A 25858-nucleotide genomic window follows, 5' to 3' on the forward strand; every position below is an offset into this window, starting at 1 on the left:
GGATACGGGGTGGGAGGGGACTTCCTACCCCTCCTCTTCAGCCCCTAAACCTCCAGATCTCCTGAAAGGGACACTGCAGACTTTGAATGTGAGGGACAGAAGGCAGGGAGAGGGACCAAGAGACAAGAGAGGCTGGAGAGCAAGGGATGGAGACAGAAGCACAGAGGGTGATAGATGGAGAGACAGGGGAGGGAGGAGCAAAAGAGAAACAGGGCCAGCGCCGGGGGGAGGTATGGTCAGTGACAAAGCGACGGGGAAAGAAAACTACGCGAACGCAGAGAAAGGGGGAAGTGGAGGAGGGGGAGGGAGCCATTCAGAAAGCAAGGAGACAAAAGGATTGTGGCGAGAGAGCAGGAGTTCCTTCGGCCCCGGGCCGGCCGTCCGCGGGGCGGAGATGGCGAGCTTCCCGTCCACAATAAATAGGAAAAACCTGAGTACACAGCGCATACGGCATCTATCTGCCTAGCAGAAGCATTTTCCTTCCCACGAAACAAAAACATCCACCGGCGCCCCCTTCTCTCCCCCACCCCATATCCCTCACTTCGCGAACAGAGGGCCGGGGAGGGGGGCGGCGGCTCCCGCGGCCTCACGGAGCGCCTTCAGTGTCCGAAGCCGTACATTTTGTCCCACTCCACGAACGAGTCCAGCTCCTTGGGCGAGGCCGTAGGGCCCACCTTGGCCAGCGCCGCCTCCAAGTCCTTGTAGGAGAGGGGGCGCTGCAGCCCCGGGAGGCCCGCCCCGGCCGCCGCCTGCTGGCACAGCTGCCCCAACTCGCCCCCGGAAAAGCCCTGGGTGCCCTGCACCAGGGCCGCCAGCTCCCGCTCGCTCAGCGCGCAGCCCTGCTGGGCCAGCGCCCGCTGCAGGATCTGCCCGCGGGCCGGGCCGTCGGGCAGCGTCACGTAGAAGCGGAGAGCGAAGCGCCGGCGAGTCGCCTCGTCCAGGGCCGCGGGCCGCGAGGTGGTGCCCACGACCAGCACGGCGTCGGCTCCCGCGCCGCAGCCGCCGTCCAGACAGGCCAGGAGCGGCGCCTGCAGCGCGCCCGCGGCGCTCGTGCCGTCCTCCCGAGCTGACAGCAGCGCGTCCAGCTCGCTGATAAGGAGCACCGCGGGCGGGCGGCAGCGCGCAGCCGCGAAGGCGGCCTGGAGGAGGCGCGTGCCCTCGGCGGAGCCCGGCGCGGCCAGCGTGGCTCCGCGCAGGCGCAGCAGCGTGGCGCCCAGCTGCGTGGCGAGGCAGCGGCCCAGCAGCGCTTTGCCGGCGCCCCGCGGCCCAAAGAGCAGCACGGTCCGCGGCGGGCGCGGGCTGCCGGGGTAGGCGGGCGGCCTCAGCAGGGGCCACACCAGCTCCTCCTCCAGCGCCGCCTTGAGCGCGCCCTGGCCCGCTACGTCCGCCCACTGCACCGGCGGCCCGCAGTCCACCATCTTGCTGGTCACCAGCTCCAGGGCCCCCGGGTCCACACCTTTGAGAGGCTCCCCGGACGGCACCGCGAAGCCCCCGCGGGGAGCCGGCGCCGGGGATCGCTCCGGAAACTTCTCAAAGGGCTCGAGTTGCGGGCCGTAGACGGGGGAGCCCAGGACCTTGAGGGGAACGCCGCCACCGTACTTGCCTGATGCCTCCTCCGCCGCTCCCGGCGGCTTCGCCCGGAACCCGTTGCCCCGACACTCGCCGTTGTCCGCGGCGGGGTAGGAGGCGCCGTCGGCCGCCGGGGCCTTGGCGGGCTCGAAGGCGTACTTGCGGTAGCGGCCCTCGGCGCCTTCGTCGGCCGCCTTGCGCTTCAGCGACACTCCGGCCTCCGAGGCCCCCTGGAAGCCGTAGGAGGAGGGCGGTGGGCGGGACGGGGCGGGTGTGGGCAGGGGCGTGGGCGCCGCCAAGCCCGAGGTTAGGTAGGGGGCCGGGGGCGGGGCGGGCGGCGGCGGGAGGGTCCCATAGCCCGGCTGCGCGGCGTAGCCTCCCGCTGGGTAGTTGTACAGAGGCCCAGAGGGGCCATAGCCCGGCGGGGGCGGGGGCTGCAGGAGCGCGGCCGGGGGAGGCGGGGGCAGCGCGGCGCCGGTCTGCGTACAGTAACCGGGCGCCAGGTACCCCCCGCCGTAGCCCGCCGCGTACTCGGGCGCTGCCGACGGGCCCCCGCACGCGTTGCCGGCGTAGAGGGGTTCAGGTAGGTTACCGGCTAAAACCGGGGAACCCCCGAGGCCCCCGGAGCCGCCCCCAGTGCCCGACTTGGTTCCCGGGAGGCCCTCGTGGAGCGAGGCCAAGGGGTAGGGGGTCTCCGGCCCCGGCCAGGGCTCGGGGTCCCCCTTGGCGCCGTTGAGGAAGGCGGCGTCGCCGTAGCCGCCCAGGGTGGGGCGCTCGTAAGGCGAGTCCAGGACACCCGAGTACTTCTCTGCGTAGCGCTTGAGGAGGTTGGAGGCAGTGAGGGCAGAGATGTCGTCGTGTGCCCAAGCATAGTGGCAGCGCTGGCGACCCCCGGGGGGCAACTCCAACTTGTGGGCCGGCGACGGGGTGGTGGAGGAGACGTCCAGGTGCTGCTCTGGCCACTGGTTGAGGGGCTGGGCGTGTTCCGGTGTCCAGTGCATCTTCGACAGAGCTTCAGGCAAGAGAGAGAAGAGTCTAGTGAGACCCTGCAGAGCCTCTGAGAGCCTGTCGACTGCCAGCCACAGGCCGACCTTCTTAAACCTTAGCTTGGGACAGGCTGGTTTTCCTGCATCCACCCACACCGTTCCACCCTCCCTAGGCCGTCTTCTGGCACCAAAAACACCATATTTGACTTGCCCCTCATGTCCCACAATTAAGTTATCTGAAAATACTTTCCGCAGATCCAAGATGGATCTGAAAATGACATGTTTGGCCCTAACTTCACCTTCTAGGTAATGACTATTGTTTTGTCCTGGCCCCTCTAGCCCTGCCCTCTAGGACACATGGTCCTTACTTTTAGACCTATTGTAGTGAAGGGTCAGGCAATGGGTAGTCCCCCCTTCCCCCACCCCCAGCCCTGGGAATAGTCAAACCCAGGTGGGGCTCATTCAGTAACAGATATTTGCTGCACACCCGCCATGTGCTAGGCACTACAGAGGCACTGGGGTTGTGTAAAGGCCCCTGGCCTAGCGGTGGCCCAGCAGTCTGATAGTCCTAAGTGCTCTGTTCACCTTAGCCTTCCCTGAGGCTCCAGGGGCTCCCTTTGGGCCTGAAGTGAGGGATGCCCGTGTCAGTGGCAGCACCATATCGGCCCTGGGAAACCCCAGAGGCTGACCCAGAAGCATTCACTTCCTTTCTACTTGGTTTCTTAGTCTCTACCTGATGAAGTTAGAGCACCTGGGTTCCAGACCCAATTCTGCCCATGACGACTGCGTGCAGAGAGCAGGTGCTGACACCGGCCTCGTTCACAGAATGTTACACCACAGTACAAAAAGTTTGTTTAGAAAAGACATATATGTCTTCTAGAGAAGATGGGACAAAGTTAGTTCACAGCAGTGCGAAGTTAGTGCACATAATAGAAAGTGGGTCACAAATTTGTCTCGGAGCTTCCCAGGAACCAAATAACTCATCTTGCAAAGTAAAAAAAAAAAAACAAAACAAAACACTGTCATACTCAAAAGAAGCAAAAATGTTCCTGGCATTGAGATCATGGAACTTTTTTTCATGGATCTCAGGAAGCCGGCCTGTGAGATGTAATAAAAGTGGCCTCTTCAGTGGCCGTGCTGTAAACACGGCAGAAGTGTTAACACGACCGTTTTGTCCACTGTCCCTCAGCACCAGTCCAGGCATGGGCCACACTGGTAAAAGGGATCCAAGGCCTGGGGAACAGCACTCGCCAGGCATATGGTTCCAACTGGGTGACCTGATCCGAGGATAACATCTCAAAGACTAAATGGGCCCATGACATGCCAGAGAAGATTTTTGCTGATGATGATTTTTCAAACCTAAGCTTTTGATAAGACAAGTTAACCTTACAGGTTCAATATTCTTTCTTCAACAAAATTTTATCGAGGGACTTCCCTCGTGGCACAGTGGTTAAGAATCTGCCTGCCAATGCAGGGGACACAGGTTCGAGCCCTGGTCCGGGAAGATCCCACATGCCACGGAGAAACTAAGCCTGCGCGCCACAACTACTGAGCCTGCATGCCACAACTACTGGAGCCCGTGCGCCCTAGAGGCCATGCTCCGCAACAAGAGAAGCCACCGCAATGAGAAGCCCGCGCACTACGACGAATAGTAGCCCCCACTCGCCGTAACTAGAGAAAGCCTGTGCGCAGCAACGAAGACCCAGTGCAGCCATAAATAAATAAATAAAATTAAAAAAATTTTTTTTTATTGAGCACATACTAAGAGCTGTGCTGGGCATGGGGGCAGGTTGAAAGGTGAATATGATGGTTCAACCAGGTGGAGGAGACAGACAACATCCTTTATGAGGTGGGAAAAGAGAGGTGTGTGCCCAGAGCTCTAGGGCTCGGCGGGATGTGCCATGCCTGGTTGAGAAGGCCTCACCAGGGAGGAGTATCTCTGCTGGACCTTGAAGGGTGAGAGACCAAAACTGACCAGACCGGCTAGAGGGTTCCAGCCCCTTCAAAGATGCAGGGCACAGTGCGTTGAGAAAGCCAGGGCTGGAATAGTTCATATGCCCTCTTCCCTCCTTCAAGATGCCTTACTGCCACCTTCTGGAAAATCGTCATAATAAGTCTACAAATCTACCACGTCTATGATGTGAACTGTGCCCCTTTAGAAGTAGGGCTCCTGTGCAGTGCACAACCTACATAACCTATACGCTGTAAGCCTAGAGGGAGCACCAAGAACTGTTGGGTCCCTGGAGCCTTGCAAGTGGGTATATGTGGGGGGAGTGGTAGAAGAAGAGGCTGAAAGTAATCAGACTGCTTCTCAGGCTCTCCACAGTTGCCCTTACTTGCAGCAGCCTGACTGTATCACCTCTTATGGCTGTAACCTGATGTCACTGGGTGAGGACAGTCTTTGAAAATAAAACTATTTACTCTCATCCCCGCTGCCCTAGGGAAGGCATGAGCCACGGATACTAAATCTTTAATAGAGGAGTTCTTAGTTTTGTTTCGCCTCCATCCGAGAGGTGATCCTGGCCACCAATGGCAAGAGAGCAGAGCAGAGACAGCAGAACTGAGGGTGAGGTCTGAGGGCTGCAGATATGCCGCTCCTACTGAGGGGTCTCCGAAGAACAGAGGCTTTACCTATTGTCAAACAGGTAATGTCCTGGGATATCAGAAATCCCAAGTGGTTCTGCTTGCAGGGTCATATGTGGTAACATCAGAGTCATACAAATGCAAAATTGTGTTATGACATAGCCCCCCAAACCTGTTTTTTTTTTTTAATTCACTATTATCTGTGAATATAGATAGGGAGCTTTGGCTCCTTAATATAGGGAAAAGAGATTTGAATGTGATGAGAGCACTTTCCCTGAACTTATTAAACTGGGCATGCTGGGGGAAAAGGGTGGCCCCTCCCAGAAGGACATACACAGACACAACAAGGAAGGCTCTGGGTGTGGACTTGTTCACACACATCTCCCTTGCCCACTGCCAGATCCGCTGCCCCTCCTTGTGGCTGTCCTGCAGTATCCTCCCTGCCCCTCAGCCAGCTCCTGCCCTGGCCTGCAGCAGTCTTCACTCAGGTCCCCTCTCTCCAGACCAAGCCAGCACTCAGGCCCTGGTCCGCATCGAGCCACTCCACCTCAGCCATTGTGGACTCCAGGAACCCACTACCTCTGGCCCTCCAAGCCTGTCCTCCCAGCTCCACACCCATCTGTCTCATCTGCTCCGGGCTTAGCCCCTTGCAGGCTCTCCTAGCCCCTGCCCAAAGGGGCCCTTGTCCACCACAGCTCATCCCACCCACTTTGAGATTGTCTCTACCCTCAGTCCCCTCAGATACTGGCCTTCCGCTCCAGGCTGTTCTCTTCCGTTTTCGCCAGGGGCACGTCTCCCTCACCTCTGGCCTTCTATTTTCACCTTTATCTCCATCTGCATCCATTTTGCAGGCCAGGCGGCCTGAGGGTCCCTCCACCTCAACCCATGACCCCATCTGGCCCAGGCTGGGACCTTGCCCCATGAATGAACTATTCTTCCCCACTACCATGGCCTGGCTTCATCCCCACAGCAAGCTTAATTCTTTCCCATTTTCAAAAAGACTTCCTTTACCCTAAGTCCCCTACTAACTACCAGCCCATCTCTCTCGCCCTTCTCCTTCATTCTTCCCTCAAGCGCCCTTCTCCTTCATTCTTCCCTCAAGCGTCACTCTCTGCCTGCAGTGATAGCAGGGTAGAGCATGCTGTGTCCCTGCCCTCACCCTCAGGCCAGTTACAGCCCTCTCCTCTCCCACGGGGAGGTGGGGCCTGCTAGTCAGGAGCTGGAGGGAACCCCCCTGGAGAGGGACCCCACCTCCTTCCCAGGTTCATAGGGCACACTGCAGTCCCTACTTCAGCTGAGCTACACATGACGGAAGGCCTGGGGGACTGGGGGAAGGTATAGGTTTTGAATCAGAGAGACCTGGGTTTGAGTCCAGGTTCAAACACTTATGATGTGAGCCTGAGCACGCTGCCTAACCTCACTGAAGCTCAATTTCTCCACCTGTTAAAGGGCATGACATATGCCTTGCAGAATGGCCATGAGGATTTTAAAGAGATAACATAAGTACACAGTCCAGCGTCGGATATAAAGTAGAAGGATAAATGGTACAATTAGGAACCTGAGCAGTGGCCCAACCTTACTGAGTGAATCCGAACAAGTCACTTCCCCTTGGGGTTGGGGGAATGTGAAGAATGTTCCAGCTCTGATATGACAGACTGGTCCTTATGCCATTTCCTCTCTGTCCCCACTGGGGGCAGAGCCAGCCCCTTCTCCGTGCTTTATGCACTGTCTTGTGTGGCCCTCACAACAGCCCAATGAGAAATACTATTGTCATCATCCCCATTTGGCAGATGAAGAGACTGAGGTACAGAGAGGTTAATACATCCCTAAGGTCACACAGCTGTTACCCAGGGGAGCAGGATTCAGACCCCAGCAGTCTAACTGCAGGGCCCAGGCCCTGACCTCTTGGCTGCAGTATCTCCCTGGTCTAGCCCTTGGTACTCACGGCAAGAGAAGAGCCTGAGGCCATGACACAGCCTCCACCAAGGCTGTTTCCTTGGCCCTAAGGAAACGTTTTCGGTGTTTGCCCGGGAATGTGGCTATGCTTCCAGTGCTGTATGCTTACCCTTCAAACCTGCAGTTGGAAGCATCTCCCCCTGGGGGATCCCAAGTTAACTGTGCCCCACACGCAGAAGAATATGTGCCCTCTCACTGCAAGACAGCCCGAGTAGAGCTGTCCCTTTCACCCGCGACCTTGCCATCTGATAAACACTCACACCCCTAGGCTGGGCAGACAGTTCCTTATTTGGGTGTGTGGGCTTCGCTGGGGGTGGCTGGGACTCTGTGGAGAAAACGCCACTTTTTGAAACTGCACCCTTTGGGGAGCAAAGGAGGTCAGGCTCCTGAAGCAACTCTTTCTCTGCAGACCCTGGGAGGCTGGAACTCCATTTGACTCCACACACACAGTGCAGTCCTTCAAACTCATAGGTGGTCAATAAATAGTAACAAAGAATTGCTGGATGGAGGGGGAGGAAAGAATTCTATAAAACCCTCCCCTCACTTGTAGGAAGTCTTCCAGGATCAAAGAGGGAAGTGATTGGGCCTTTACAAATGGCCAAGGCACTCAGTGCACTGATTTCAGTCCTCGTGGGCCTCTCCGATCCCCGTGGACCAGGCCCAGGACACTCCGTGCATCAGGTCTGACACAGGCTGTGATAGTGTGATTTACGATAAGAAATATATACGGGTGGGCCCGAACGAACTTTTTGGCCAGCCCAATATTTAGTCTTCATCCTCTGTTCCTGACTCACAGCTCCCCAGACCCTTGGAATTTCCTAAGCATAAGAGTGACGGGAGCATCTTTCATTATAATATTTGCTCTCTCGTCCGAGTTCCTGAAATAGCTTCAGAGCAATAAAGATGAAATTGGTCTCCTGTGATTCCTAACATGTCCCTTTCAACCACACCTGAGTTTATGTTAATGAAGTGATTTGGGGAAAGCTCCTAGGAAACCTAAAGATGAAGCCTGCTTGCAAGGGGAAGCAGCCACGATTAGAGGGTTGGAACTTTCAGCGCCCCCCACCCCACCTTCCAGGGAAAGGAGAGGCGCTGGAGATGGAGCTCCATTGCCAGTGGCCAACGGCTTAATCGCTGTCGGCTGTGTGAGAGGCCTCCACAAAAACCCCAGAGGACGGGGTTGGGAGAGCTTCTGGGCTGGTGAACACGTGGAAGTGCTGGGAGGGTGGCTGCTGGGAAAGGGCAAGGAAGCGCCATGCATCTTCCCATATACCTGCCTTATGCGTCTCTTCCATCCCGCTGTTACTGACTTAAATCCTTTCATAATAAACCAGTAATCTAGTAAGTAAACTGGTTTCTTGAGCTCCATGAGCAACTCTAGCAAATTAATCGAACTGCAGGAGGGGGTCGTGGGAACCTCTGATTTACACCCCACACTGGTCAGAAGCACAGATAACAGCCCAGACTTGTGACTGGCATCTGAAGGGGGCAGTCTTGTAGGACTGGGCCCTTAACCCGTGGGAGCTGCCGCTACCTCCAGTAGATTGTGTCAGGATTGAGTTAAATATGGAGGACACCCAGCTGGTGTCCCAGAACTGGCTGGTGTGTGGAAAACCCACAGTTCTGGTGTTGGAAGTGAAGCAGTGTGAGAGAAAGGGGGACACACAGGAGGAGTGTTTCTCCCTCACACACGCCTCCACCCTCATTCTGACATCAAGAGGCAGCAGACGCCCTGAGCTGTCCCTACGTGACCACGGGCAAGATGCCTAACCTCTCCAAGCCTCGCTTTCTTCCGCTGTCAAATGAGATGCTGTAGATGATGAACAGCAAACCTGCTCTCACTAGGAACCCTTTAAATGAGTTTTATACAGGCTGAGGTGGGAAGGGACCCCAACCATGCAGTGTCAACACCCGCCTCCGACTCCGTAAGGGGGCCCCTCACACGCCCTCCCCATCTCACAGAAGTTCTCTGGTTCAGAATTCCCTGACCCACAGGGCTGGGGGCGGGGCAGGAAGGAGGGGCAGCTGTGTGGTGTCTCCAGTCCTGGGTGGAGAAGGGCCCATGTCACCCTCCCGGGCCAGCTCCTCGGGCTCTATTATCTCAGCCTGGGACAAAGGGGCTGGAGTGGAGAATCCCATTGTTGGGCCTCATATGGAAATCTCATTAATCTATTCACCACGGCTCCCACAGGCCTTTTGTCCCAGGCTTTTTGTCTCTTGCTCACAACTGATGCCCCGGGGGTCTCTGGCTGCCTGGCAGAGCTTGAAGGGGACAGTTCCCCCATCCACTGGGCCCTGCCCCCTCGTGCCAACCCCCAGTTACTGCAAGAGGGGAGGAGAGGGAGGGCACCCGGGAGCCTCTGGAGGACAGGACAGGTCACCTGCCTCAGGCCTTGCACCCACCATCTAGGAAGCTGTCCCCCCAGCGCAGCTGGACCCCCAGCACCCCGCCCTAGACACAGGGCCTAGCATGGGTCGGGCTCAGTAAGTGTTTAGGGGATGAACCAGAAGAGGCCAGAGAGGCAGCTACAAAACTCTGCGCCGCAAGGGCGGCAGCCCAATTTCTTCAGGTTCACAGTCTTGTTTCCGTCCAGCCAGCAAACACTTTCATATACCTTCAGAGTGCCAGCCACTGAGCAACAGCTGTCACAGGGGCAAAACCGGACCCAGCCCTTCCTTGCAACTCTACCATCTCACAGGGAAGATGAGGTGGAAGTGGTTATGGCCATAGGAAAGAAAAGAAGAGAAAAGAAAGGAAAGGAAGAGGGATGGAGAGAAAGAAAAAGAAAGAAGGGAAGGAAAGAATGAAAGAGCAAGAAAGAAAAGAAAGGAATGAACACTGGCAGTTGGGAGGCTGTGGAGCCTGTTTTCGGTGGGGAATCAGGGCGGCACCTAAAATGGGTCTCTGTGGACAGAAAGCACTGGGGTGTGTTCGCCACGGAGCTGAGCAGGGAGTGCCGGCACACCCGTGTCATCACTCACCATCCAACACCCCACCTAAGTAGATAGTATTTACAGATGATAAAACTGAGTCCCAGGGAGGAGGTTCTGCTTGCCCAAGGTCAGAAAGAGGGCCTCCTCCTTCTGGCCAGTGTTTTCGCACCTCCACAGGCTCCGGTAAGGCAAGGATACAAATGGGGGAGCAGACCCCGGAGGGGAGCAGGGGTCCACCCAGCAGATCTCAACACTCCCCTCCATGTCCCTAAACTCACTCCTTGGCTGGAAAAATGGTGGAGAACTGGAGCTGGGGAAGGGGGAAGGGAGAGCCATAGGGAGATGAGGAAGGGGTCACGTGCCAGGAGGTGGGAATGGTCGGAGCCAAAAGACACCTGGGAAACGGCCCTGCTCAGTCCAGCCTACAGGGCTTTGCTCACCCAGGTCTACTCACTGGAAAGCTCTCCCTGTGCCAACTAGCTCGTTCCCATCTTTCAAGGCCCACGGCAGGTCCCTCCTCCTTCACGCATCCTCCTTGGCCACTCCAGCCCTAACTGACCCCTTGCCTTTCGGGGAGAGCTGGAGGAAGCCCCTCCTGGCAGTAAGAACACAGGCTGTTCTTCCTCTTGCGCCCGGATCCCGTCCCCTTTCGATGCCCAGGGACCGTGTTCCCTCAAGTCTCCCCTGTCCTGCATGACCAGCTTCCCCCTCTACTGGGTCATCCTCATCAGCCCACCAACGTGCTGCTCCTTCTCCCATCTTGGGGTCGGGGGAGCTCAAGAGGGTCTCTTGATCCCCTTCCAAATACATCCTATTGCACTCTGCTTGCTTTTTACCAAAATCAAAAACAAAACAAAAACAAGAAAGAGTTTAAAAGATGCCTATGCTACAAGTTCTGCTTCCTCCCCTCCCATTCTCTCTTGAACGCCCTCCATCCAGGCTTTCACACCCAGCGTTCCAGCTGTCTGTGTGCGCGTTGTTAAGTCTGACCGTCAGTCAGATGGCCAGTCCTCAGCTCAGCGGCATTGGACTCAGCCGGTCCCCCCTCCTTCCTGAAGCTTCTTCACTGGGCGCCCCGCCCCCTCTCCTCCTCCACCTCTTTCAGACCCTCCTTTCACCCCTCCCCTCCGAGCCTTGCTGAGCCCAGGGCTCAGTCCTTGGAGGCTTCTCTCCACATTAACTGCTTGGAGACCCCACCCAGGCTCACGGCCTTGACCATCGGCTGTGCACTGAGGATTCTCCAGCCTAGCTCCCCCCCCATGCACACCCCACTGGCATAGTCAACCTTCTTCCTGACCCCTCCCCGCTTAAATGTCTAATGGACACAATTGACGTGTCCAAAAATCAAACTTCTGACTTTCTCACCCAGCCCCGACCTACCCACCACCCACTACTCCCACCCTGGGTCTTCCCCACCTCAGGAAACGGCAGCCTCATCCCTTCTAGGTGCTCAGGCCAGAAACCTTGGGGTCACTTCTAACTTCTCTCTTTCACACCTCAGACCAGCAAATCAGACTGTCCCCAGCTTCCAAATCTATCCAAACTGCAGCCACCTCTCACCACTCCGGCGACATCTCTTACCCAGAGGACGGCAGCGGCCTCCCATTCTCCCCTCCCCATGTCCACTCTTGTGCCCCACTCTCTAGTCGCAACGCAGTAGCCACAGGACCTTTGAAAACATGTCTGAGCATGTCATTCTTCTGCCCAGAAGCTTCCAGAGGCTCCCATCTCACTGGGAAGAAAAGCCAGAGTCCTCCTAGTAGCCGACCTCATCCCACCCATCTGCTTCCCCTCCCCTCCGGGCCTCCCCTCCCGCCACTGTCCCCTGGCACCTCCCCTCCAGTCACACTGGCTTCCTCACTGCTCCCCGCACACTGGCTTTGCTCCCGCCTCAGAGGCCCTGGCCTTGCTGCACTCTGTGCCTGAAACACTCTTTCCCCAGGCCTCTGCACGGCTCACACCTTCACTCACTCCAGGCCTCTGCTCAACTGTCACCTCATCAGACCTGACCCCCCAACCTGATGTCCTCTGTAGCACTCATCATAATCTGACCTACTTGTGGCTTTATCTTCTTGTACCCATTGGAAAGTTACATGAAAGCAGGTACTTGGTTTTGTTCACTGTCTTATCCCAGGCACCTAGGACAGTACCTAGCGCACAGTAAGTTCTTAATAGACTCTGTAGAGTGGATGGATGGATGGATGGATGGATGAGCAAAGAGGCTTGAAAGTGCTTCTGCGTCCAAATAAAGAAAAAAACCCAGGTGACTAAATTTGAGCCCACGTGAGCTGTTGAGGGTGGCAAGAGGCAAAGCCAGGGAATTACTTCAGGAGTGGACGGGGAGGGATTGCCTGGAAGGGGAATCCGTGTCTGTGAACACCAGAGGAAATACCCAGCCCTGATCTGGCTGGAGCCGAAGGACACCCAGCCTCCCAGGGACCCCACCTGGCCTTCCTTTTTTTTTTTTTTTCTTTTTCCCCCAAAAATTCTTCCTCCTCCTCTCTTCCCCCAGCCAGGCCTCTGGGAGAGGACAAAAGGGGCAATGGAATTCCCATCAAAGGCCACCGGACACATGGTAAAGAGATCAGGGCCCTTGGGATCCTGCTTCCTCAAGGTAGTAAGGCCTCCCCGCCAGTCTGGCTCCTCTCTGGGATGGGGGTGGCAGGGGGCGTGGGGTGTGCTCTGGCCCTGGACTCCTCATATGTCAAATGCCAAACAGCAGGAGGCCGGCCAAGCAGCCCCCATCTGGGCTGTGTGTGTGCACACGCGCTGGGGGGAGGGGAGAGTGCAGAAATCCCTGCTTGTGTCCGCGGTCAGGGCCACAGACAAGCTGTGACCATCTGTTGTCGTCTTGAGAGGCCAGGCCAGGGGCCGAGCACCCTTGAGGATAAACCTTCCCTTTCTCCCGGCCTTCTAGTGTTTGCAGAGAACTTGAATAATTACCATTCAGTTTCATCCTCACGACTTCCCTGATAGATAAACATATTCTCCCCATTTTACAGAAGAGGAAATGGAGGCTCAGAGAAGGGAGAGTGATTCTCCCAAGGCCACAACAGCTAGTAAGAGGGGAAGCTGAGATTCTCAGCCCATGCTGCCAGCCCCTCCCTATCTCAGCCTTGGCCAAGGTGCCTGGGTGCCAAACACAGGGCCCCCTCAGGGCGAGGCTCTCAGGCACAGCTCCAGCCCAAGCCTGCTCCCTATCCCCTCTTCCAGGAAGCCTTCTAGGACTGACACCCCCAAGGAAGTTCTAAGATGCTTCAAAGTCTAGAGCTCTATACAGCCACTCCTTTCCCACCCTGGGCTCTTGGTCTGTCCCTGGGTATTGGGCCCCCTCACTGGCCAGGACCTCTTAAGGGCCGCTCGGTCACCCACCCGCACTGGGGCTGGGGTGCTCTGACAGACTGGGGAGGGGGCACCGCACGCTGCGAACAACCCCGCCTAAGGTCACACAGGCAGGAAGGGATCTGCACCCAAGAGCCTGGCTTCCACCTCTGAACACAGCCTCTAATCCTGTGCTGCCCACATCGCAGCTGCTAGCCACAGGGAGCTATTTAAATTCATTAAAATGTATTATTTAGAATTAAATCACTTATAATGACTTATTAATTATTTAAAAATAAAAAATGTCTTGTTAAAGTGAAATTCAATTAAAGGAATTTCCTCGACAACACTAGCCACACTCCAAGCTCTCACTGGCCACACGCGGTAGTGGCACCTGCGTGGTCAGCACGGACGCAGAGCATCCCCACCACTGCAGGAAGTTCCATGGGAACTGTGCTGCTCTCATCCCAGCCAGGACTTGCTTCTGCAGCCGGGGTGCTTCCCACTACAGCTGGAGCCTCCGCTGCTTTCTCTTGAACTTGAACGGAGTCTCACTTCTTAGGGTCTCCAGGTAAGACATCCCTAGGACTCGGATTCCGTTCCTCAGGACTCCAGCTTCCCCAGGAGCCGGGGAGGGAGGGCAGATGAGCTGAACCCACCACCCCGCCAGCCCAACCTGTCCCGCCTGCCACCAGCAGAGGAGGGGCAGGCTGAAGAGGAGAGGACAGTAGGACAGGGCAGTTTGTCATCTGGCCCTCCAGGCTCTGCCTCCTTCCCTCCCCCATCAGCTGCTTAACACCCATCCCCCCTCGCCTACCATCCTCATCCTCATTAAATCCCATGGACAGATGGGGGCCGGCAGGGAAAAACGTGATCACTGTGAAAGCACTCTTCAGTGCAACAGAGTCTGGGGGTCACAGCTGTGTCCCCTGAGGTCTGGCCAGTCCTTCATGCCCGCCCTTGTGTCAGCAGTGAGAGAAGGGGGGGTACTTAGGAATCTTAGGGGGAGATTTAGGAATCTGTAGATGCTGGATTATTCTAGCAGACACAACCCCAGTTAAAAACGCAGTCAGTCATGTGGTCACTCATCCATTCAGCGCACACTGAATAAGTCCCACCACGTCAAGAGGTAATAAGAGGATGTAAAGATGGACAGGTGGGCTCCCTAACCAGCTTGACCAGGTAGGGACGTGGCTTATTCTGGACTTAATCCTCGTTCCAGGCTAGATGAAGATCCTTTGTCTCTGTCCAGTGGTCTGAGCAGGATGGACAGCCCCCCCAAACTCCCCCCAAACAGGCGCACAGCACGTGTGTGCGCTCGCGCGTGCGCGCGCACACACACACACACACACACACACACACACACACACACACACTCCCAGCTGCCGCCATGAACTCCCTCCATGGTCTTTCTAGCCAATCACAGCACTGAAGGGTAAGTCCCACTGCCCAGCGGCCCCCAGGGAGTGTATTAGCACATTTGAACCACTCAACCTGCAATGACAAAGCCTGGGGCCTTGGGAGGAGACACAGCAGGAGGGGAGGGGGGCCTGTGGGGAGCTGTCCTCCCTCCTCTCCCAGGGGAAAGCTCAGGACTAAATTAAGCATTCTGGGGCACAGAGGAATTTGGGGGCCCCAGCTCCAGCAGTGAATAAGCGATCCACAAAATCCCAATTTACACACTCACTGATCAAACGGCCCATCTACTCCCCTAGGAACTTGGGCACGGCTCCTGGGCTTTCCCCTCTCTTGCAGAAGGTCCTGGGGTGCCAGACCCAGGACAGGGCAGCCAACGCTTTATCTGAAGACTCAGTCCCACCCCCAATCCCCATGAGGCACATCCACCCCCAGGGCTTGGGGACCTGCCTGTACCCACTGCGATCTGGCTGACTGTGGTGGGACTCACCAGGTCTGCCCTCTATGCATGACAGCTCTTTTTCCCTCCTGTGCTGCCCCGGGGCTGCCGGGGCTGCCTTCAGCCTCATCAGAGCTGCTAATCACTTTTCCAGCTCTGAAGCCCTACTCTCCTGCCCACTCCCTTCTTTCCGACAGCCCCTCCATGTTTTCTCTTGACCCTCATCCTGGTGGCTGTAGCTGCTGGGAGATGCTCTAAGCCCTCTCCTTCCAGCCACACAATCTCACCCCTTCCGCAGGCTGGGAAGATATCCAGAAACACAGGGCAAGGAATACGGGTTTCCTATCCCCAATTCATCTATCTCCCTGGAGACAGCAGGTAGAGAGAACTGGCCTACTTATCACCCTTCCCCCTTCCCCCAAAGAAAACTCAATTTGTCTCCACCTACCTCGATTTTGTTTGCTTTATTTAGGCTGCCTGAAATTTCAGGAACAGAAAACCATTCTGGTTAACAGGCATCCTCTTGTAAGCTACCTACAGCTCTGGGAGGTTCTGGGCTATCAACCACTCGGCCCTCAATGAAGGTTAGCAAAGCCGATTGGCTTCTCTCCATGCCTGCTTGAGAGTGGCCCTACTGGGCAAGTAGAATTTTCATCAAGGCCAAGTAAAGTGAGTCTTCGGGGCTGGTAACTGCGTTAAGGGCAGCACAGCCCACCCTACTACGCCCTCTTCTCACTACCTGAGCTGTGTTGGAGCAGGTTAGTGGGGGCTTTAACTGCTGGGCCCTGGGACAGGACACAAAGGGAGGGAGGGCTCACCCTATGTCCATGCTTTCCGGAGGACTTGGTGGGTCAGGCTGCTATCTCCCAGAGGCCATTGCCTCCTGGACCCGGAGCTCGATCTCCATGACGTCACTGAGTGCCCCCAACAGACTGCTAGGAGGGGTTTATAGTGCGAGCCCACTGGACAGCAGGACACACTCCTTCCCTTCTTCCTCCTTTCCTCACCTTCACTGGCTGCTCCTAGGGACCCTCAAATGCAGCCTGGACTCACTGGTGACTTCAGTTAGGCAGGTGTCTGAAGACTGCCATTGGGGCTGGGGGTCTCTGAGCCCACCCTGGCAAGCCCAGGGGTCCTTCTGGAGGTCACAGTCCCACCTCCTTCCTAGGGCTCAGATGATGCATGGAGTGGGTCAGCCTCTGAGATGTGGGGCAAGTGTCTCAACCTCTCTGTTTCCTCCGGTGTGAAATGGGGGAACCAGCATGTCCCAGTGTGCCCCCACGCTGGCATGAGGGCAGTGAAGGAAGGGTGGTACTCTCAAGAGTGGCTGGAGGGAGCCAGGGGATGGGGCAAGACACCAGGCCTGGCTCTGACTTGGCTCCCAAGAGGGCTGGCCAAGCACTTCAGCCTGAAAAAGGCGGGGTCGGGGAGACACTCTGGCACAGAAGGATCCAATGCGCTTGAGAGACCCCTAGGAGAGAAGGGCACTTTCCAAGCTGGGCCCCAGAATGGAGGCATCACCCTGCAGCGTAAGGCCCCTGTCCTGCCCCTCTCGACTGCTGGCTGGGACTGTGCGGGGAACCGAGTCCCAGACCACGGCTTCCCTGGATGTCCTGCCTGAACCCTGGCCCTGCTGCCCTGTGTCCTAGAGCACCTCTCACCCACTCCTCCTCTGCCAATAGAAGGAGCCCCAGTGCCCTGCCCCCTCTCTGCCCTCTGTCCAACTTAGAAAATGCCCAGATAATGTCACATGCCCCTTCAGGTCCCTCTTGGGAACCCGCACCGTGCCAGACCCAACTTCCTCCCGAGCCACACTTTTCCTGTCCCTGGGAATCTTGGGGCGCACTCGGCCCCTCAACACAGAGTGGGCACAGCAGCGGGCACTGGCGGAGGCGGCTGTGGTCACGGCGGTTACTGGCCAGCTCCGGCAGCCCTGCTCCCCGGGGCTGGGTGAACCCTCCTAGTGCCTGTCTCCTCGTGGATCTGCGTCTGGGGCCCTTCGTCCCTTGGGACTTGGCCCTGCATGGCTGTGGGAGGGGGAGGAGGTCAGGGCTCTTGACCAGTGTTCAGTCGTAGGCCCCTTGTGCAAGCTAGTAAACCTTGCGGCCTGTTCTCAAAAGTATTTGTCAGTGTATGAGATAAAAATACACAAGAGAAAACAAAGGTGTAACTATATATCGTGACAGATGTTAGCTAGACTTATTGCGGTGACCATTTCACGCTATATACAAAAATCAAATCATTGTGTTGTACACCTGAAACTAATGTTATATGTCAATGATACCTCAGTTAAGAAACAAATAACACATGGGACTACTTTGTCAATTATACCTTAATAAACCTGGGCAGGGGGTAGAATTTTTTAAATATTCAATACATGGGGCTACAAAGGGAATTAATGACATTGGAATACAACTCTATTCGTGAGCTCCTCCGGGATCACGGATCATGGGTGTTTAGCCCAAGAGACAAAGGCCCCCTCTCAGACCCCACCCCCTTCCCCCCAGCCAAGCTTAGGATCCAAGGTTGACTTGAGTCAGTTTGGGTGGCATGTGACCTCCGAAAGGCTTAAGCATTAAAGTCTGTGTGATCCTATGTTCCCGGGCCCCAAATATACCCGCCTCCCCGTGCATAGGGGTGTGTGAGAGACACCCCGCACAGGGCCAGAGCAGAGCAGAGGTAAGGGAGCAGGCCCAGGCAGCCTACGCAGGCTTCCCCAGCGGCTGCCTGCCTCTGCCCCCTCCTACTCCCTTCCCAGCCCTGGGGGAGCCGAGCTGAGTAACTCCAGCTATGCAGCCTGGCCGGTCTACCTGGGCGTGAGTGGGCAGGGCTGTCCTCCAGGGGGTGGCCCCCTCCACCTGCGGGGCCACAGGAACAGAAAGAGAAATGGGGGGGGGATGGTGCTAGGCGAAAACCAAACAACAACCTGAGCAACTCCTGTCTGCTCTGGTCTGGGTCCCCAGCACACGTGCCAAGCACTGCTGTAAGCACGTGAGCGCATGTAATCCTCACAATAACCCCAGGAAGGGAGTACGACTGTTACTCCCATGCTACAGAGGAGGAAACTGAGGCATAGTTAACTCGTCGAAGTCACCAAGCTAGGACATGGTGCTGGGTGGTGCTGGGTGGCAGCTCTGTGCAGGCCCTCGGCTCTCCCCCACCCCATCCTCGAATGAGACGAATCTGCCATGAAAGATTTCTGCCTTAATGTTAGCTGTCTGAGAACATGTAGGTTGTCTCTGGAAGTGATAAGCTCCCCATCAGTAAAGGCATTCAACACGAGAGGCTGCCTACAGGGTGGGGCACTCTTGGGCAAGTTGATGGGCTCTTCCTCTCCTCTCTGCAATTTTTCTGGGTCATCCCCACTTACATGTCTAATAGGCACTGCAAACCCAACAAGTCTAAAAGCTGAACTCCTGACCAACCCCACCCCGATGAGGCAGCTCCATCTTTCCCAATAAGGGGCTCAAACCCCAAAACTCTGACCTGAGAGGGCTACAGTATGGAAGATGGTGACAGGAGGATGGGCATCCCACACAGAACACAGGATACCTGGAAAAGGAGCCCCTTCCTAGAGGGGTGAGCGTCTGGCCACCAATGACCTCTGTCTCTCTGAGGAGCTGGGTGGGAGGGGCGATCCCCCCTGGTGGCCAAAGTCCCCCTGGCGCCCCTCTGCCCCAACAGAAACCTCCAGGTAGATTGGGTAGATGTGGAAGAACATGAGGCAGCGGGAGGTGTCTTTTTGCAGTATAACCCGAATCTCGCCAGTTTTCTTTCCCCACTGGTCTGGAAAGAAGAAAAACCACCCCAGACTCTCAAGCATCCAAGGGCCCAACAGGCCAGACAGCAGCAGGTGGACGTTCCCAGTTTCCTAATTCCCACTGTCAACGGGATGGAGCTGCCCCATCGGGGTGGGGTGGGCCGGAGCTCGGTTTTTAGACTTGTTGGGTTTGCAGTGCCTATTAGACATGTAAGTGGGGATGACCCAGAAAAATTGCAGAGAGGAGAGGAAGAGCCCGAATTAGGGCCTCTGTCACCTATGAACAGCCTCCCTCGGGAAAAAGAAGTCTCCTCGGGACTCTGCTGAAGATGCAAGGCCCTGCTGTGAAGGGAGTGGTCTTTTCCCAAGTCTCTCCTCTCCATCCCATCCTGGGTCCTGTCTACCGCTCCCCAGCTCAAGCACCTTCGGAGGCTCCCTCCTACGCAGGGAAAACGAGGAGAGTGGTTCTGAAAGCTCAGCCTGTCCTTTGGCCTATCCGCTGGTCCTTGACTGTCTTGTAAGCTCCTGGAAAGGGGGAGCACATCAGAAATAATGCTTGTTGGATGAAAGCCTGTCCGGATAAAGTATCTGGGCCTGGCTCAGGGCCCTGCTGAGTGTGAGGTGAGTGTAGCAGTGCTTCACGTGGGTACCTGCAGCAAAGCAAACAGCGCCAGGGCTAAGGACGGGATCTGCTCCTTCCAGGCCACACGGGAAGCCGAGGGTTGTTATGGAAGATCCGAGGCAGGAAAGCCCCACTCAGGGGCTGGTATGTAGGTGCCTGGGGAGTGTGTGGGGAGTCTCAGGGGCCCAGGAATCCCGGCCCAGGACCTGGCACGGTGCCAGCACCCAGCAGGTGTTCTACCCAGGTTTGTTAGAATAAAATGCAGCCTCTTTGCCACATCTTCCCATCCATCCCCGATTGATTGATTCCAGCACTGAGCAGGGGATCAGGTGGCTTGAATCTGCCAGGCGGTGAGGGGAGGCAGGGGGGAGGCAGCTTCCACCTCCCGGATTCCAGAGGTAGCCAAGCTGGCTCCCCTCTCACCTACCTCCTGAGCCCCCGCTCCTGCCCTGACTCTACTTCGGAGAGAGCTTCAAAGATGGCCTGGGCAAACCCTGCCCTGGGCCAGAACTTTCACACTCATGTCCCCTTTTTCTCCTTGCTCCTGCGCTGGGAGTTGGTTCTCTGCAGTGGATACTGAATTACCACGTGGGTCACCAGAGGTAGGCACGTACTTCAGAGACAAAGGACACACTATGTGAAACCAACACCTCTATCACCTACGAACTCACTCACTAGTGTTCTTACCCCCATTTTGCAGATGAAGACATAGAGACACAAACAGAGTATGTGACTTGTCCAGGGCAATTAGACCTGATTAGTGGCAGGGTCACTGCAGCCCAGGGCTTGGCCCCTCGGGTGGGGGGCATGATTGGTCATCATAAATTTGGGATTAGGGCCTATGGAGGTTGGTCCGAGGCCACTGCCTAATGCTACCATTCACTGAGGACACCCCACCCCTCCACCAGTCCCCAAGGTGAATTGCAAAGGCTGACTGTCCACGCCTCCTTACCAAAGGAAAAGAGAGCCAGGCACCTGGATGCCTCCCACTGCAATCCCTTCTCCATTTTCCTGCTGGCCCAAGTAGGAAAATGTCAACATCAACAGCAATCACAGACGTCCCAACTCACGATGGTTTGACTTACAACTCTTTGACTTCACAGTGGTGCGATACGCATTCAGTAGAAAGCGTACTTTGAATTGTGAATGTTGATCTTTTCCCAGGCTAGCGATCAATATGCAGTACGATCCTCTCTCGTGACGCTGGGCAGTGGCAGTGAGCCGCAGCTCCCGCCGGCTAGCCATGCCATCACGAGGTAAACAACTGATACGAAACAACCATTTTGCGCCCATTAAACCACTGTGTTGTTCACTTTCGGTACAGTCTTCAATAACTTACATGAGATACTGAACACTTTATTATAAAGTACGCTTTGTGTTTGATGATTTTGCCCAACTGTAAGCTCACGGAAGTTTTCCGGTCACCTGTAAGGTAGGCTAGGTTAAGCTATGATGTTCAGTAGGCTAGGTGCATTAAATGTGTTTTTGACTTACAATAATTTTAACTTACGATGGTTTTATCGGGACATAACCCCATCGTAAGTCAAGGAGGATCTGTATAGCCCTGAGCTCTGTCCCCTGCGTTTCTGACCAGGCCCTCACAGGCCCACAGTCCTTCAAGACTGGGACTCAGGGCTTCCGGCCCCTGCCTCATTTAATCCTCACGACAATGTTTATGAGGAGGGCACCATGATTAGTCCCACTTCTCAGATGAGATATAGAATATTTAATAAGCACTATGTACGTAAATATTAGCTATGATTCATCAAGTCGCTTACGAGAGTGCTCAGAGGAGAGCTAGACTCTCTTGCCACGCATCCTTGCTCCTGGGGATGAGTGGGTCCTACAGCAAAACAACCCCTGGACCTCCTCTCTCCAGGTGACACAATCAGAGGTGACTAGCCCATACCCTGACCCAGGCAGTGTGAACCTTTCCCGCTCAGAGGCTGGCCCAGCAGCTCCGTCCGATGCCCCTGGTCTCTTGGCTCATCCTGTCCACCTTCCATGGAGACAGCACCACGTGGAGGGCAGGAGTGCTGGGCTGCAGGCCCCACTCTGCTCTCAGCACGTCAGGGGGGTCTGGATTGGGGGGAGGGTTTCCTGATGTAGGGTTCCCATGGATGTCACGGGGTCCAAGGACCCTCTAAAGCAGAAGGCAAAGTCTAGTATCGAGTGATGGAAGTGCATTTTTCTGGGGATGGCTTTTGAGGGGTCTGTAAATCAAAAAAAGTGATGCACCCACGACTGGGTCATCTGGAAGACCCTCCCATTCCTAGTATTCTTGGGCTACATGCATTGAAACATAAACCGCACCTCTCATCCTTCAAGGCCGACCTCAGCACTCAAGCCACTCTGGAAAACTCTAAGATTTCTTGCTTCTTTGACTGCGGCATAAGGCTTGGGACCCACGTAGCCTTGTAGGGCCTCTCCTGCTTTGCTCTTCCTCACTAGCCTGCCAGCTCCAAGAAGGGAGCAGGGCCAGCCCAGGGCTGAGATGGCAGAAGGCATCGGTATACCCCATGGTCAGCCTAGTGGGGCTTACCCCAGCCCACAGCCTCTGTCCCCGGGAAGGCAGAGGCTCTCGGGGTTGTGGACCCCAGGTGTACCCGGCCTCAGGTCCACCTCTCTCCACAGCGGCCCTGGAACCTCACTGAGCCATGCTCCCGCAAAGAACCTGGTTTTCATTAAATCGGGTAGAGGAGTCATTAGCCGCCAGCCAAGTCAAGAAGCAGCAGACTTCTGCTAGAAGGCATGGGGAGAGCAAGGGAGACCAGCCTGTCCCCTGCGATCCCTGGCTGACAGAGGTGGGGGGAGGGGGAGGCGGGAAGGCTGGGCTCCTAAGGGTCCAGCAGCTGCAGCAGGAGGAGCTGGGGGTGGAGAGTGGGGGCAGTCTTGGCCCAGATAATAAGCAATTGTTAATGTGATCCATATGGATCCTGACTGGTCTCTCTGTTTAACAGGATGATAATGGCAGGGAAAGAATGCTGGTCTGTGGGGAAAGGAAGGGGCAAAGTCCTCCCCGGACTTGGGGATGGGGGAGGGTCAGCAAATGAGGAGGAGGAAGAGAACCACCCAGGGGTCTCCCCCCACCCAGGAGCACAGAGTTATTTGCCTGCAAGTGTTCAGATGCCATGCTTTGCAGGCTGCCCTTACAAAACCCCTTTTATTCAGCCCACAAATATTTATGGAGCACCCACAAGGTGCCAGGCATCCCCAGTGGGGACGGGGCGCGGGGAAGTATATGCTCCACCCTGTCCTCCAGGAGGAAAAGCCTAGCGTGGACTCAGCCTCAGAGGCTGACAGGAGGCACAGGTGCAGGGTTAGGAGAACATGTAGGGAGGAGCAAGTGACAAGAGCTGCGGGCTCTGGAGACCGTATATGGAGGACGTGTGGCATCCGAGTTGGGCCTTGAAGAATGAGGAGGTTGTGGAGAGACAGGGACAATGGGAAAGCATTTGGCTGAGGGGACAGCCAGAGCGAAGGCAGAGAGGCGTGAAATTGCGTGGAGAGAGTCTGAGGTCTCAGCAATAAAGCTGCAGCCCAGGCAGGGGAGGGGAGGGGAGGGGCGGGGATTCTTGCTCCATAAAAAGCTGTGGCCATGGATGACCAGGAGGAAGGCAGGAAAGGGCTCTGAGAACAGCACACTCGGGCCTGGTCCCTCTCCTGCCCCGCTCCAGTCGGCGCAGTGGGATTGTCCACTCATGGGATCCCCAGCCCAGCCCAGCCCACCCTCACACCACAGCCCGAGAATCCCGCAGGCCCTCGGAAAGCCAAACTCATTCCTGGGTCTCTCAGCCCTCCTCTTCTTCTCCTGAGGAGACGGGGGGCCCCCTGAAAAGTGGGGGTTATTGGGCCTCCCCCGGAGCAGCTCCACTGCCCCACAGAACTAATTCCCTTTGGCGCAAGAGGGCTTTCCCCCGAGAAGATATTACAGGGAGGGCACGAGGGTCGCTCCTTACAGGGGCGGCTGCTGAGGACACCAGTGGAATCAAGTGGAAATAAATGAAATGGCGTTAAATACGGGAGACGGGGATTTACGAGGCCTGTCACCCGGTGGAGCGAAGCTGGCCGGCAGGCCCCGCCCCTTTCTCGCCCACCCCAGTTAAGTCCCGTCCCGCCCCCTGCCCCGCCGCTCCCGCGGCCGCCGGGTACCGGCGTGCGGCTGGGACCCCGCGGCGCTCAGCCACGAGCCGCGCAGCGCGTCCGTCCTCCGGGGTCACAGCGCAGCGGAGGACGGCGCTTGCTCCCGGCTAGGAGCTCCGGGATGGGGGATCTGAGGAACCCCAGCCCGGCCGCTTCCAGGACGATGCACAGGGGTTCAGGTTGGACTCTGGGGCTCCCACCCAGAGCCTCTGGGGCTCCCCTGTGCAGGGTCAGAGTTCTTTGGACCACTGCATCACCCGGCCCCCTCCAGCGACTCCACAGGGAAGGCTCTGGGCCCCGAGAACCGAGAAGTTCTCCCGCCCCGCGGAAGCCCAGAGTGGGCTTCGAAACGGATACCCATTCCTCGCTGCCTGGCCGACGGCTGGAGTCCGCTCAGCCGCGGCAGCCCGCGCGGACGACAACACAAACATTCTTCCGTCCTCTATTCTCCTCCAAATTAGGTATCCATGGAGACAGGGCCTGGCAGCCTGACAGCCCCACGGCCTAATCCTGATTTAGTGACCGTCCCTTTAACAGCCCACCCACCCGTCCACCCACCGCTGCGCTGTGGACTCCTGGCTGCCTGTGGACGCAGACTCCAGGCCACTTACACTCGCCCCCGCGTAGACCCCTTCCCAGGCCTCCTCCGCCCAGGGGCCGAGAAGGGGGCGTACATTTGCTGAGCACCTACTGTGTGCCCAACCCTAGCGGAGGACCCTCTATCGAGCGGGTTCCTTAGCAAGGGAATCTCTGTGTAGACAGACCAAGAGAGGGCTCTTGGAGCGGGGAAGTTTAAAGGGCTCTCGGGAGAGAGGGCCGGGAGCTCAGAGGGTCACCCTCGCAGCCTGTAGCGCACGGGTGAAAGTAAGTTGCTTCCTGCAACACCCCGACTCTGAGATGGGGGCTATGCTCTCCCGGGCCAGAAGAGAAGAAAGGCAGGGGTTGGGCGTGAGGGACGCAGGACCCGCAGGGCCCGAAGTGGCCTCAGTCTCCTGTCACTGCCCCGTCACGATGCTGGGGAATCTCCGGGCCTGGAACCCAGTCCCCACGCCCCTCCCTCACACACAGGGGCCGCTGGACAAAGACCTGACGGAGTGGGAGGGGCCTCGGGCCGGCCCTCGGGCTCCGGACACTGGAGCCTTCTGGGACCCGAACCCGCAAATTCTGGTTCCCCACCCCCAATCCCGCAGGCTACCCCCAGAGCCTGCTGCTCGACTATTGCTGCAGCCTCCGCACCAAAGGGGGCGGCGAAGAGGGTGCCCGTCGGCTGCGGAGAGGAGAGCCCCTTCTCTGCCCGCCCCCTCCCCCCGGGAAGTGACCCTCGGCTCCCACGCACCCGCTGGGGTCTCTCGCTGGCCTTGCCCTTCGACCCCCGCCTCGCTGAACCCCTCGCCCCGCAGCCCCCGCCCTCTCCGGCCCTCGCACTGCCCCGCGCCCGCGGACAAAGCTCCGGACACCCCGACCGAACGAACGGTCACCACCCCCTGACCCCGGCCCGCCCGCGCGCTCCCGTGCCTGCCCCCGCCGGGCCCGCGGCCCCGTACCTCGGCATCCCGGCCGGGTCCTAGGTGAGTGTGCGCGGCCTGGGGGGGCGTCCGGCCCCGGGGCTGGGGCGCGGGCCGGGGGCGACAGGCCGGGGCTGGGGGGCAGCGGCGCTCACCATCCTGGAGCCGCTACTGCTGCGGCTGCTGCGGCCGCCGCGGGCGGGAGCGGGACTGGGCAGTGGGGGTGGCCGGACAAGGGGCCGTCCCGGCTCCCCCCGCAGGCAGGACCCCCACCCCCACCCCCGCCTCCCCTCGCCCGCCCCCAGCGCCCTCCCTCGCAGGCCTTTGCTCCCCTCCCCTTTCCCTGCTCCTCCCCTCCCCTCGTGCCCCTCCCTTCCCCCCAACTCCCGCCCCTTCCCCGGCCCTCTCCACCCCGGCTCCTTCCCCGCCCTCCCCTCCTCGCCCCCGCCCCGCCCCCACCTCCCCTGGGCTCGCCCGGCCCCTCCTCTCTACCCGCCCGGCCCGGCCCCGCCCCTCTCCTCCCCAGGCTCTAAAATAAATTAGCCACAGAGGGGGAAAAAGAGCAAATGACCCTTGGTGTGGAGTGTCATTGCGCCACTCTCAGGCCCGCTCCCGCCTCTCCCG

The 25858-nt window shown here is 57.5% G+C and overlaps 1 protein-coding gene across 1 annotated transcript; it reads right to left on the reverse strand.

Moving 5' to 3' along the window:
- Window positions 1-485: 485 nt before the first annotated feature.
- FIGNL2 (fidgetin like 2) lies at window positions 486-25448 on the reverse strand. Its single transcript, XM_027106323.1, has 2 exons — window positions 25274-25448; window positions 486-2581 (listed from the first exon to the last, which is right to left on the reverse strand). Exon 2 carries the CDS (start codon window positions 2568-2570, stop codon window positions 600-602), a length of 1971 nt encoding a protein of 656 aa, XP_026962124.1. The 5' UTR covers window positions 2571-2581; window positions 25274-25448; the 3' UTR covers window positions 486-599.
- Between the last annotated feature and the right edge of the window lie 410 nt (window positions 25449-25858).

The sequence above is a fragment of the Aethalodelphis obliquidens genome, unplaced genomic scaffold, assembly GCF_003676395.1.
Source record: "Aethalodelphis obliquidens isolate GAN/ISIS:26980383/991018 unplaced genomic scaffold, ASM367639v1 scaffold8, whole genome shotgun sequence".
NCBI classification, from domain to species: domain Eukaryota; kingdom Metazoa; phylum Chordata; class Mammalia; order Artiodactyla; family Delphinidae; genus Aethalodelphis; species Aethalodelphis obliquidens.